Raw genomic sequence first — 14,268 nt, forward strand, 5'->3', positions numbered from 1 at the left:
CACCCTTCAGCTTCGCCACCAGAAGTTTGGTCTCTCTTTCCTGCAGGGCCTTCGTGTTCATCTTCCGACAAGATGAACATCCATCCACATCATGGTCAGAACTTAAACTTAAACACCATATGCAGTCCTCGTGCTGGTCCGTGATGGACATAATTTTCCCGCATTCCCTGCAGGGCTTGAAACCGGTCTTCTTTGTCGACATCGTGTTGAAACAAAGAAGCAGAAAAGCGAAGATAAAGGCAACAAAGTCACTAGATAGCTACTGAGATTCCCCGAAACCGTTAGCGTCGATGACGCGGAAAAAAAGGGAACTGATGTCATCACGCCGGCGAGGGCCTCTTGTAGTGTCGGTGACGTCAGCGGAGTCGCGTGCGATGCCGTGCCTCTATGACGTCGTCAACGTCGGCGCAAAGCTACAAAAGAATTTCCGAATGTTGCTGACGCAAGGGGGATATTCACAAGGTGAGGAATCCACTGGCAGATGTATCTATCAGAATTTAACTATTTAGTGGCTACTGCCACTGACTATATAGAATGCGCAAGCTATACAATAATCAACAAGCTCCACCAACCCCAGGTAAGACGAGAACAGGAATATGAGATTCCAGTTTCAGTCTGTACAGAAAAAAACGCAAAATTAGAAAAGTTTCATTTTAACTTTTTATTCAAATAATTACTTTTTATTGTTTTTTTTACATACACACTGTATCATCATCTAAAGACACAATACAAAAAGATCTGTATAACTTAGTTGATGCAATCACAAATGTGACCAAAACAAAAAAACACAGTTGACCTTGGGAGAAGGGGCAGGAACTTCCATTGTTGGTTGGAAAAAAAAACGAAAAAATAAAATGGGAATTTTTTTAAAAAACGCACACACAGTTTAATACAGAAATCTAGGTTAGCTGAAAATATCCACATCCAATGGCAGGACCTCAAAAGTCAGTCAAGGCCCAACTTTGAACAAGCACTCGGCTGCCAGATGGAATGGCCTTGTGCTTTAGGGAACCCACCGTAACTGAATTCGGCATGTGGTATTGCTCTTTTACATGGGTTGGAAGCCGAAATCCAGAACACGAGGGCAGAACCAGCATTTGGCTGAAACCTCACCTAAAGGGGTGGTGAAGTCAAAGAGCCAGCGCATGGAGTGCAGGCTGAAGGACCAAAGGAGAGGCAATCGAGGGAGCACTGCCCAACTTCTGCATGCCATGTAGTGTCATGTCTTATCGCAACACACTATGTACAGCGTCAAAGCCTCTGCTCATGCAGAGTTGCACGTAACCCAAATAATGGATTTTATTGGTACAAAATATTGATAATATATTTTAAACCCTGAAGGCCAGGGATGTGCTTTTGTTCTCAGCTTTCTCCCGTGCCCTGGATGAGGTTGTAAACTTAGAAGGTTACACTTTCATTACTTTTTCGGTAAACTTTTCTGCTTCGACGATAAAATAAAATAAAAAAACATCCAATTCTTAAAACACATCATATTGCCATTTAAACTCTGAATTGGTAATGGTCTCACACTACAGGCGAGACCAGTACTCTCACTTCTCTAAGATGGTCAGAAGGGGAGTGCTAGACCATCTACAAGAAAATTCAAAATCATACAACCTACCTTTCTTTGCTGGAGTGTTTAGTGGAGATGTAAAGAAATTGCTGGGATGCAGACCATGGCTCTACTTCAAGATCATCAGTAAACCAAAATCAAGTGCTTTAAAATCTAGTGTGTGATGTCATCAGCATATGACCTTTTATTCAATTGGGCGCAAAGAAGTTATTTGCTCAAAATGTCATAAATCCAATGCCCAGGTGGGAAGAGATTACAAAAAGGCTTGTACATAAGACTCGCCAAATAAGCCCATTCTTTAAATAACGGCGGGGGAAAATAAATCACTCCCAAAAATGAACCAAGAGTTTTCCAGAAGTGCAACCCAAGAACTAAAAGTGGCCGATAGTGACACATTTATGGAAACACAAGCTGGGGCCACCCTAAACCAATATACAGAAAAAGTGGGGGATACGATAGATCCATTTTAGGACGCTTGAAAAAATGTATGTAGCATGTAAGTTACTAGCTGATAACATCCCTTTCTCTCAAAAAACGCATCTCCACCTTTTACAAATATTAACGTGTCTGGTTTCCTTTCAGAGACTCAAGTGTTGTCTACTCTTCCCCCTTTTGTCACTCATCTCTTTCCCGCAACTATGATTTGCTACAAGCACACTGCTAAACCCTTGGTAGATGGGTGATGTTTTTAAACGTCCCATGAACAGACAATGGAACCAATAATAAACTCCAGTGTCAGAGCAGTGCATAATAGGAGCCTAGCCGACGCTCAGATAACCACTAATATCTGCCTTCCCTTTTCAAATATGCAGCGAAGGGTTTGGAGAAAGAAAAATAACTATTTTTTGGAACAAACATTATTAAAACGTTGGTCTAAATGCTAATTCCCTCCATGAATCCTAGCCCAGAAGACCCATGACTCGCTGGAACTTGGATTGAGGTAGTGAAGGGCCATTGGAAGCCATTCCTTCGGCTTTTCCATTCATCACCTCAATCTTTATCTCAGACTGAATAAAAAATAGTTTGGCAATCTTCGGCCAGGTCAGGCACTCCTGGGAAATGTCACAGCAGAGATGACAAAATTGACAGGTACTACTGTCCCTATAAGACAAGTTAGAGAAGTGATAACGACATCATCAGGCACTGCTGTCCTTGTAAGAAATGTCCCAGCAGTGATGATACACTTGTCGGACACACATGTCTCTGTAAGAAATGTCCAGCAGTGATAATGACCTTATCGGGCACTGTAATGGACAGAAATATTTTTGCTGCAAGGATGTGTTACACTAAGATCTATGGACAAGGGAAGGGTTGAACGGGACTCAACTGGGACTTCAAATTCCAGTTTTGCGTTAGGAAGGCAACATAATGCTTCAGTGTCACAATTAACTATTCCCTAAAATGTATTTGGGAGGGACAACTATTTCCAAGGCCACGGTGGAAAACTTTTTGCTGCTCATTTTCGATGCCCTTTATCTCCTGGTGGTATATATGGGGGGGCTCCCTTTAAACACAGCGTAGAACGAACAGGACAGAAAGGTGACAAAGCACCCTTTAAAGTGCTGTTTACTCTGTGAAGAGCTGGACGGATAGAGGTGCAGCCACCTAGGATGTAACAGTAAAAAATAGAGCTGTTTTAATAAACCCACTGAAGTGACACTTGCTGTCACTTTATGACACCTTAAGAAAGCAGCCCCTGGTATTGCACACATGCTGCTGGGATAGATCGATAGTAAAGAAAACTGACCTTACACCTGCCTGGGAAAAAGCTTCGGTATGGACACAAAATGGAGGCTCCTAAGAGAGCGTAGTAGGGTGCAAAGCTGAAAAGGCAACAATGTAGAAAATAAAAGCAACTTGATAAAATAACGAAAAGGCGGCTCGACCCCACTTACATCTAGGGAAGATGGCGTGGGCATAAAACTGATACACGCTGTGCCATAGTTTTTTTCTGTCCAGTTAGTGTAACTACTTAAAAATATATATAATTTTCTTAAATCTCAAATACATCGTTCTCATTCCCTTTCAAAGATGAAACTGTGACGTGGGATTGTGGGGAGAAATGCTTTCAATAGCCAAAAGCCACAAAGAAATTGAAGGTAGAATCACATGCTGATGCCATCCACAAAAGCCCTGGGTTAAAAGAATTAAGTTTGATGTGAACAGGCGTCCTGGGGTTAATGTCTTCGATGGTTAAGTAATATAAAAAATACAGGGGGACGTGGAAGCAGGTTAATGAAATAAGATTTCTGAAACAAGAGTACAAACCCCAGCACTAGCCCTCCATTTTCCTTCGGCTCCCATGCTCACTTTTTATGTCACAGTGCCCAGAGTTCACATAATTCTCAGAATTAAAATATTCCAGTACCATCTGGTTTACGATTATAAACGGAAATGTGGCCCCTCCTTGTCAGTCGTGTGCATTTCTAAAGTACAATGCTGCTAAAAACATTTTTAATAATAAATTCCCTCTCGTTACACAAAATAAATACCCCCCCCCCCCAAAGAAAAAAAAAAGTCCGGCATCTCATCTGCTTTCCACCTGCTTCATCCGTGCTGTGTAGGGGCGAAGGTTAGTGTTACTACATAATCCAGACAATAACATTTCCCAGCTAACATAAATCAATGCTTTACTCTGTGTGCACAGTTCTTTCCTCAGTCTCAAGGAGGTCTCCTTTTGCACTTCATGGCCCTTCAGAAGCCTTCTAGTACATTACTTTATTTTGTTAGTAGTGCCAATCACTCTTTCGTCCTCACTGGCTGCCTTGATTTCTTTGTGTGACACCCAGAAGCTTCAACGACGATGCCTGTCTGCTTTGTACCTGGGTGTGACAGGGTGGGCCTGAGGTACAGGGAGTGGACGGAGCATGCCCCTTCCACCCCGATGGCCATAGCTCTCCTCGCTGGAGAATCGCGAATTCAGTGTTGAGTTATGAGAGTGAACCGAGGAAGGAGGGCTGCGAAGGACATGTCTGGGATAATATGAGGCTTGGACGAGTATGGCAATCACATCCGAGCAATCACCGGAGCGTGCCCGGTAACTACCCTACTCGGCTAATGTGCTTCTTTGTCCGTGATGAGTAATCATGTTCCATTAAACCACGGTAAAGGCTGAAGGAGCTCAGCTATGCGGAGTGTAATGAAGCCAGTATTCTCCCTGGACAGATTAGCTGCAACTGATTTGACATACACCATCATAGGAGCCTCAAAGCTGCCACGGTTCGTACTCGTCTGTGATGTATGCCGTCAAGCTGTACTGGAAAGGCAGCGAGAGCCAAGGCTTTCGTTAGGAAGAGGGAAATGTGCTGATATGCTCAACTGCCAGTTAAGTTGCCAGTTCTTCTGAGCGCTCCTTCCCGCTCGCCTTCCCAGGCCCCCTCCCTCCCCTGAGGTCCTGCTCGTGTGGAGAGCTCTCCGAGGACGTGCAATGGTCCCATTCCTCAGCCACGGCATCAGGTAGTGTGGCTGCTTCCGGTACTTCAGTCCTCCACAATCCCTTTCTTGGATTCCTGGATCCCAAGGGTTCTGTGGCCTACCCCGCCTCCTTCTGGCCCCTTTGGCATTGGTCCAGGGGCAGGGCACTGAGAAATGGAGCAAGAGGCAGGACAATGGATGTCTTAAGGAGGGGGCAAAACTTGTAAGACTTTACAGTGCCCAGAGCTTCTGCAGTGAGAGGAGGGTGTAGGTGGACCTCCCTTGCGACATCCTCGACGATGCAGCAGACCAATGGGTACGCTCACCCGCGTCAGATGATGGTGGGCATCCGGCCCCCTCCGCTGCTGCTGTTCCGGTTGTTATTCTTCCTGGACAGGTTGGGAGTCGCCATGAGCACAAAATGTTCATCAGGGCAGCCATACTGCAGAAGAATGTCCATGGACTCTTGATTCATAGCCTGCTTGGCGTAGGCTAGGGCAGTGTTCCCATGGGCGTCGCGAGCCATCACGTCCACACCATACTATGTGGAAAAAAAGAGAAGATTCCTGTTAGACACATCACAACAGGGCTTTTGTCAAATCCCAGACACACAAACATATAGCTAGTCTCAGTGCCCAGACTTTAACTTCCACACTATTTGATTCCTGTTTTGTTACGCAAGATGGGAAGATTACCACAACAATGCAATGTACATATTATACATCAGTATTAAACGTGTACACTTTCTATTACATACCATACACACACGGACACTTTTACTCATGCCAGTAAATATTAATCTGATTCAATAAAACAAGCTATGTGGAAGAAGTTTATTCATGTACATTTAATCACCCATTTATCCCTACAGCGTAAAGATTCATTAAAATGTTATTACCATAGTACAGTCTAGCTGATGTGAGAAAGCACTGCTTTACTGACTCACAAATTGCAAAGTAGGACTTTGCCGAGGAAGACAACTCTACTGATAAATACAATGTCCACTTTCCTTTATTTGGTTGAAGCCAGACAGGGCAGTTGTCTGGTTTGCTTATGACTCCTTGTGGGCATTCAGAATGCTTCCCTGGGAATGTATTTCAGCCATTGCTTACTATTGGCTTTGTGGTTTGTAATTCACAGTTGTTTAAGTATATTTGCTGACTTTATTTGCTTTAGGCTGTCCAGCTTGAGTTCATCCCACCCAAAATAAATTCTTGTTTACTGTATCCTTCCGATTACTCGTTTTCTGTAAACTGGCCTTTAAATCATGTTCTCATCTTGTCACATTTGCTGTGTGTTAAAAGACAAGTCAAATGTCAGGCTCTGTCTTCCGAGAGAGCATGGTGTTTACTTTTCTTTCTCTTACTTCAAAGTGAGAGAATTTATGTGACAATCATGTCGATTAGCCATGTGAGAGGAGAGGATGTTATTTTTTCTAGCACATAACAAAAATGAACTGTGCTGATATTTCAGGCTAAATCAGAATTACGAAAGTACAATTGAAGCACTTTGTTTAGTAATTCTGAAGTGTGGTGGAAACAAATACTTGAGTACAATCAAAAAACCAACAGATTAGGGGATGCTAGTGAATAATTTATTGTTTCAGTTAATAAAAACCATACAATATCGAAAGAACTGGCATTCTCCTTTTCTTAAAAAAAGATTTCAAGAGATTATATAAAAATAATTTCATACATAAATATACAGTGTTAATCCCTTTTTAACTAAAACAAAACAATCCCATTAAAAAAACTAATCCATAAAATCGATGTACCATTGCTACTTGTTTTAGTCCCACTATTATAGTCAATGGTACAGTCCCTACTAACAGTTCATATTAATGTTTGCCAAACACTACCCCATCAATGGCATGGTGATTTTGTTATCCTTATTCATCATTATCTGTTCATATTGTAACAAAAATGTCCTAATCCTACAATGTAGACGGGAATCCGTTGCGTCCAAACCCTTCATTATTGCGGTTCTACAAGTCCTAATGCCTTTCTCAATAAATATCTTTTTCAAAAGCCACAACCGGATCTGCCTTAAGCCAGGGCATATACAAATAAGATGAATAAGGTCTTGCTTCTTGGCGCCACATAGTGTACATGATGTAGGCCCATTATATCTCCATTTGAGCTGATCCGCTAAACTTGGTAATAACCCAAACCTGGTGGCCATGAATTTCCTTTTTAGATAGAATGAGTATGTTGCACTCAAATATTCTGCCGGATGTAATTTTGTATAAGACTGTATTACCATCCAAGCATGCGACCTCTTTGCAAATGTATTTTTATCCTCTAATAATGCGTGCATTTTCACCGTTTTATTTACCACTTTATGAAAAACGGGAAAGGAAGGGGACTGTGCCCAAAGTTCTTTAGACTTTATTTCTTCCATGGCCGATTTCAAAAACTGGCCATAAATGGAGTGCTGATCTTCTTCCTTGGCTCGCCACAAAGCATCGTGTAAAACGTTTGCTCGACTCAACCAGATTTTATACCAACTCTTGACATATGCATAATTTCTTCCAATCCCTTGATGGATAAGCCCAAATTCCAACCTCACCTGGGCTGGTGACGCATTCTGCGGTAACTTAAGGACCCTTTTATATGCTCTTACTTGAATCTTATCCAACAGTTCAGCATCTGTTCCGTGTAGAACGACGCTAGCGTACTCTACTGTCGGCATCAATTTGGTGGCCATTATATCTAGTATGGGCTTTAAAGATGGAACCTTTAACTTTTTTGAGAGGGCACAAAATGCATAAATTAGGCCATTCCCTTTTGCCAGACATCATTATTTGTGCGCAGTAAAACTGTATGTCATTGCCAATGTAATGGTTACTTCTTTTGAAAATGTGCTGGCTGTAACAGCAGTCCACTACCATAGCATGCATATCCCACACGCCACTCCACTTTACAATACTTGACTCTACTCTGTCCTTTCACTCTTTGACACTCCACTATAAGACACTTTACAACAGTCCACTACACTCTACGACACTCAATCCATTCAATGACACTCACTCCACTTCAAGCTATCCAATTCAAACCCACTCCAATCTACCCCATTCTACTCTACTCCAAACTATACCAATCTACCCCACTCAACCCAACCCCAAATGTAGCCCACTCCACTGTACGCCAATCTACCCCATTCCACTCCACTAACTTTGAGCCATGCTGAACAGCAGTCAAACTAGTGTACAACACGGCCAAAACACATTGCTAAAGTCAATAGCTCTCGCATAAAGTTAGTCAGATTACAAAAGGGGCAAGTCAGTGCATACAGGTTCACGAGGCATGACCCCCTCCCTTAATACAACGATGGCAATAAATAGGATACTATACTATGTGTATCTAACACATAGGTAGTTACATATGGCATCACTTTGTAGGAAATCTGATTTTATACCTTAATAAGACTGTCCTAACGTGACCAAGCTGCTCAAAGCTGGAGAAATGTGTATTTTGTGGGGCCTCTAAGAACGTGCATATATGGTACTTACAAGAAAATGGTTCACAAGTTAGAAAGGTCCCAAAATTGCTTTTTAGTAGTCTGTATAATGGTATGTCCCTTTGGAAAATGGTGTGCGTAGGTAAGCGCCTGAATTGTCTATGATTTTCTGTCACCATTTTTAAACTTTACCTCACTACCCCACCCAAATCACAGCCTCCCTCTACCCTTCTCTTTCCACTTGGGACACTGTCATGTGGAAACTATGTTAAAAATGTAGGCTCTTCAATAGTTGCCTGATGAAAAGATGATCAGTTTCAGTATGATTAAATAACACTGAAACAACCAAAACAAACTCTAACAGCGTAAACACTGTTGAACCTGTTCCTGTAAAGATACTAAGGAAGCAGGATACTGACCCCTGCTCAGCACAGGTTGACATGGAACAAAAACACAGCTAGTAAGACACTGGCGTGAAAAGAGAGTTCAGCACCTTGAGTCAACAAAACCAACTCAAATGACTGGTTAAGTGGTATGGCGGAGAGAACGCGCAGCGCCCTCACACGTACCACAGAAGAAGAGTACTGCAGAGACCCTTGCCAGTGAGACATGTGGAGAACATTAAAAGGATGCCCCTACACAGCCCGAAAGACACTCACACGCGGTCAGGAGGAACACTAAGAAGCAAGACAGCAGGAACAGCTGAGATGAGCCCAATACAAGAAGGCAATGGGCTGCAGAGGCCATGAGGAAGAACATGGGGCAAAAACAGCCGCAAGAAGATGCTGAAACCCGGCCAAAGCCAGACACTAGGGTACGTTGAAAAGTACCTGCAGTTATCCAGAAAGTGGAACTAGTCCAGGCTATAAGCAACGTCTGCCGTCAGTCCAGAAGAGAGAGAATGTTCCCTCGCAGGACAATTTTTGAAGAAGACGAGCCGAACAAGGGAGTACTAAGGACCAACTCACGGGTCCTAGACACCAGGGAGAGCGGGGTTCATGGCGAACCGTCCCTACGAGTCCGCCATATCTAAGAATGCTAGTGGGACATAGAGATCCCTGAGCGAAAGCAGCGGGGATGTGGTGAAAACTGTTGGGGAATAAGCCAAAAGGCCATAATAACCTACAACAGAGAGGCCCACAGCACCTCCGTACTTCGGAGAACAGCCCAGAAGGGGCTCGCACCAAAAGCCAGACGACAAAAGGAAGATGCCAGGCCATGTGAGGTAGATACTACGGAGCATAGACCCAGACCCGGAGTCTGATCACTTACAGACAACCGAGCAGTGCGACCCTGCAGGACGCCTTAGAAGATAGGTATATGAGCCCCAGAGGGATACTCATAAAGGAAACTCCACAGGAGAGTACGAAGACAAAGACAGACACCTGCCACCCGCCAACACCCCACATAGGGCAAGGGTTAACCTCTGGCAAGATGGGGGGGGGGTTCCTCTTGGCAAAACAGACAATCAGAGGACTTGAAAACAAAAACAACTCAGCCAGACGGCTATACAGACAATATAGAGGCACCAACCTGCCTCTGATAAAAACTAGTCTGTAAAGGAAGACCACAACGAAGAGGAAAAGCCAATCGGCCAGTGGCATGGCAGAATTACGGCAGCCCGGACAGAAGCCTGGAGATCGCATAGTCAGCGTGGGACCCAAAAAGGCCTATCCCATTAAACGGCATGTCTTGGAGGCTCTCCCGAACAATATCAGGGAAGCGACTGTCACGCATCCAGGCATGACGGCGCAAAGCCACCGACCGTGCAAGAGCATGGCCCACAGAGTCTGTGGTATCCAAGGAGGAGCGGATTGTAAAATGAGCCATTTCCTTGCTGTGAAGGACCCGACGGAGTAACTCAGGGCGCAATTTCTCCAGAAGGGAAGGAAGAAGGTTAGCCATGGAGTCCCAGAGTGCAGAGGACGCCCGTGCAAACACACATGTAGTGTTTAAAGAGCGAATGGCCGCGTTAGAAGAAGCAAAAAGCTGTCTTCCATATGCATCCAGCCACCTGGATTCCTGGGTGGGAGGGAGCAAGGACAAAGTTGAGGAGTCCTGCAACCCAAAAGCCGCCGGAAGCACCAGGCCTTGAGCAGCAGGGCGGTGCCTACCAGCAATGGCCCGATCAACCAGGACCCCGGAAGAAGGCTGTGCCCATGGGACACACAGTACCTCTAATAAAACGCCCCCAAGGGGTAGCAAGAGCTCCATGGTAATGGGCTCAAGATGAAGCAAATCCATTAAGGGTTCAGGAATGAGGGGTACCACAGGAGGCTGAAAGCAAAGGATAGCAGCTGCCTGGTTGATAGTATGCACATAGACAGCCCCTAGCTCAGTAGTCACCCTAAGAGGGGACAAGAGGCCATCCGCAAGAGATGGTTGTAGACTAATCCTCCCAGTTGCCATAAAAAGCGGGGCTGGGGAACGACTCGAAGGCCATGCCACACTAGGGACCTGCACCAGTGGCTCCCGACCAGGCGAAGCAGCAGCATCCGAAAGGGCCGTAGCGGAGACCGGCGTCGCCCGACCCCGCTGAGGAGACAGAAGCGAGGAATCCTGAGGAAGGTCAACCCCATGAATGCGCACCAGTGTCGATGAATGGGTGGACACCGGTGGCGGTGGATGCGTCAACAGCGGCATTGGTCGGCGCCATGTCAGAGTTGACGGCCTCCACTGGGGACGCAACCTGGGCGTTGACCGGTGTCGGCTGAAGCGTTGCCCCAGACGTGAGCTCAGGCTTAGAGCTGGGTGTGGGATGACATGGAGCCCAGCTCCAAGCTCGGCTTCGTTGACGCCGTCCGCACAGGAATATGCGTGGACTGGCAGTGATAGCCTAGTGTCGAACCCGGTGTCGCCGACGCCGTTTCCGCCATCCGCGCAGGAAGCCGCACAGGGCTATGTGTTGACTGGCAGAGTGTGCAAGAGCGACCAGGACGGTCTGGGCCACGGCCCAACGTCGTCGACTCGGCTCCGGAATCGGAGTCTGTGAACACAACCCTGGTCGGGGAATGATCCGCTGACGAGGGCCCGGCCTGAGCACCACCAACCTCTGTGGGGCCCGAAGGCGCACCAGGGAGAGAGGGGGCTCAAAGTAGGCCTGAAGAGCCCGGGAATAGAACTCAATTTGGGCGCGTGTCGCTCCAACTCCTGGAAAAGGAGGGTATGGAGGAGGTGACCTCCGGGTGCCCATAGCTAACCCTGTGCGAGAGGAGTGGGCGCCAGAGGCACGCCTATGAGAGGTGGACCTCAGTGGACGCTTGTGGCCCCGCTTACCTTTTTTCTGGCGTCAGTCTCGGGAGCAGCCTTGGGAGCGAGCCCCCTCTGGAGAGGGAGAGCGGCGACGAAAAGAAGCTGGTCCGGACAGCCGTGCGGCCAAAAGCTTCATACAGCATTCCCGAAGGGACTTCAGCTTCATCTGTTGACAGTCGCCACATTGCTTAGAATCGTGGTGCACACCAAGGCACCACATGCAAATAAGGTGCGAGTTAGTGCCGGACATCTGACGTGCACAGACCTCACATGCTTTGAACCCAGAGTGCATTGCACACTGTTCCGGTATGAGGCCCGAAGTAGGCCAGGAACTGCTGGTTTCCAGGATCCAGAAAAAGAAAAAAAACTAATGTAGGCACTTCAGGGCGGGGCAGATATGGCTCAGCTGACGTCACGTCCATGGACGACATCAGGGCGGAGCCATACGACACCGCCCCCCGGCGCGCCGAGGTGCTGCTATGCAAAGTTTTCCGGACCAGTCTGACTCCTGAAGAATATTCTAAGTTAAGGAACCTGCGGCTAGACGTCTCTATCAGATGGCCAGGTCAGCTCCCCCACAGTGGTGGAGTTGACAGCGAATGGCAGTTGCGAACAGACTAGGAATAATAGTGTGGCAGCTCCAGTGGGCTGGGCAGAACAGCTGGAAGTGGTGGCAAGTTTAACCAGTGTGCTGCCTTGGCTTTCAAGGGAAGGCGTGTGGACTGCACCATTGTTGGGGAGTGCATAGGCAGGGGTCGCAGAGGGCGACCATGTCGAAAGGGCTAAGGTTGGTGGTGCATGTGGATGGCATTGGTATGCTGCCAGGTACACAAGGGCAGGAAGGGGTAACAGGTGGGTCAGCAGTGCAGGGAACAGTTGTGGTTGGCACCTCACAAATGTGTAGTGAGCTGCAGACAGTGCCGGCAGCAGCCGGACTTCTACGTCCCCTCCAAGAAGCTACGCCTTCAGGTATTTTGCAGCTATTGCCTAGCATGGGTCTGGGGGACGTGCATTCAGAGCCTGATCAGTTGGGCAGCCACGTACATCCAGACGTTAAAGGGTTGTGGAAAGGTGCTTATTTTGATATGTGCGAGTTAATTGTAGAAACACATAACAGGGAGGAAGGCAAACGGTTCAAGGAGTGCTCACATTCCAGGGAGTGCGGGCATTGACCATATAAGAAGAGGGTGGAGGAGACCATCATGAATTGGGTGAGAGGTTTCACAGTTTTTCAGGCAATCATGGCAGAACGGTTCCCAACAATGCGGGGGGAGGGGGAGCAGTTGGTGTGCTACCAAAATAGGAAAACATGTGCGTGTGACTAGTTTGTAGGCACGGCTTGGAGGGAATACGACAAGGAATTCAGGTGTAGTAAGGCTACTAGACCCACTTTGGGGTGGGATCAGATAGATGTGAATGCATGGTTCTTACATGTATCCACAGAGGGCGATGGCCAGCCCAAGCCAGCCCGTTCGGACAGGCGCCGAGGCAAACAGTAGTTCTATGCTGGCCTGTGAAAAGTTGAGGTCAAGATTGGGTGGACACTTCAGGCCCTTCACAGCATCCTGTTTTACCAAATTTAAAATCTGCGACCCTTGACACTCCAAGGGGTGCTGCCACCAGGTCGAAAGGAGGTGGTGGGGCACCGGGGTTCTGGGCGGTCGCTGACATGTAGTTCTTATCTATCAACATTCACGCAGGTTAATTTGGGCACAACCTAGCATTGGCTTTGGGGGACGACAAACCTGGGTGTAGGGGTGCCCACAGAATTTGGGCACAATCTAGCACTGGCACTTGGGGTATGACAAACCTGGGTGTAGGGGGGTGCCCAGCGGTAGATATCCTAAAGGATGCACTTACACCAGTCCTGGGACAGACATTTTGTTAAGGACATACTGTTTGGTGAGGACTGTCCTTAAGGCACAGGAAAAGCTGTAGGTCCTGGAGAACTAGCTGCTGCAGAGACCGTCCAAACTGATATGCCCAGTAGACAGGGGAAGAGGCCCATACTGGAAAGAAGACCTGCACAAGGCCCAGTTGACTGAAGATGTGCCCTGTGTGAGGTAACGTCAGTGAAACAAGCAACCAAGAAGCCAGGAGATCCTTGCAGGATCTCAAGATCAGTTGTGTTGAGTAGCTGTAAATACCCTTTCCTGTCTACATATGCCGTGAGCTCTACCATTCCAAATACACTATGTACCTTGGGAAGGCCTTATGTGCACCCTTTTAGCAACAGAAGGACCTCAAGGTCTTTCTTCTTCACCCATGTGACTGGGGTTATGGCTATTCCCTGTAGCTGGTCGCCCCAGTCCCAGAACAATTTAAAGCATCTTTCCAGTCTCTATGCTCTAAGAGCTATTCAGTCAATAGATTTGTAGAGCACTTCTTGTCACCCATGAGGGCATCCAGGTGCTGGCATGGTCTAGTTCATTAGTTATTGCAACTGATGTTGAGGTTGTACTCTAACTCCATTTCCCAGTGCATATTGGTTGAACCATTGGGCCAGGTGGTGCCTTCACCACTTGGCAGCTGATAGACGACCCCCGAATATTACAGAGATTACATGCAAC

At 46.7% G+C, this 14,268-nt stretch overlaps 1 protein-coding gene across 4 annotated transcripts in view; it reads right to left on the reverse strand.

The window, feature by feature from the left end:
* Positions 1-646: 646 nt before the first annotated feature.
* Positions 647-14,268, reverse strand: part of AGAP1 (ArfGAP with GTPase domain, ankyrin repeat and PH domain 1) — a 1,166,515-nt gene continuing 1,152,893 nt past the window's right edge. For 2 of the 4 annotated variants that reach the window (XM_078681379.1, XM_078681377.1), the window contains exon 19: positions 5,173-5,528. In XM_078681379.1, coding sequence (XP_078537505.1) covers positions 5,319-5,528 — 210 coding nt within the window. In that variant the 3' untranslated portion in view covers positions 5,173-5,318. Of the gene's footprint in view, positions 5,529-14,268 lie in introns of all 4 variants that reach the window. The other 2 variants (XM_078681380.1, XM_078681378.1) reach the window with 2 other exon arrangements.

The sequence above is a fragment of the Lissotriton helveticus genome, chromosome 3_1 (genome assembly GCF_964261635.1).
Source record: "Lissotriton helveticus chromosome 3_1, aLisHel1.1, whole genome shotgun sequence".
In the NCBI taxonomy this organism is placed as follows: domain Eukaryota; kingdom Metazoa; phylum Chordata; class Amphibia; order Caudata; family Salamandridae; genus Lissotriton; species Lissotriton helveticus.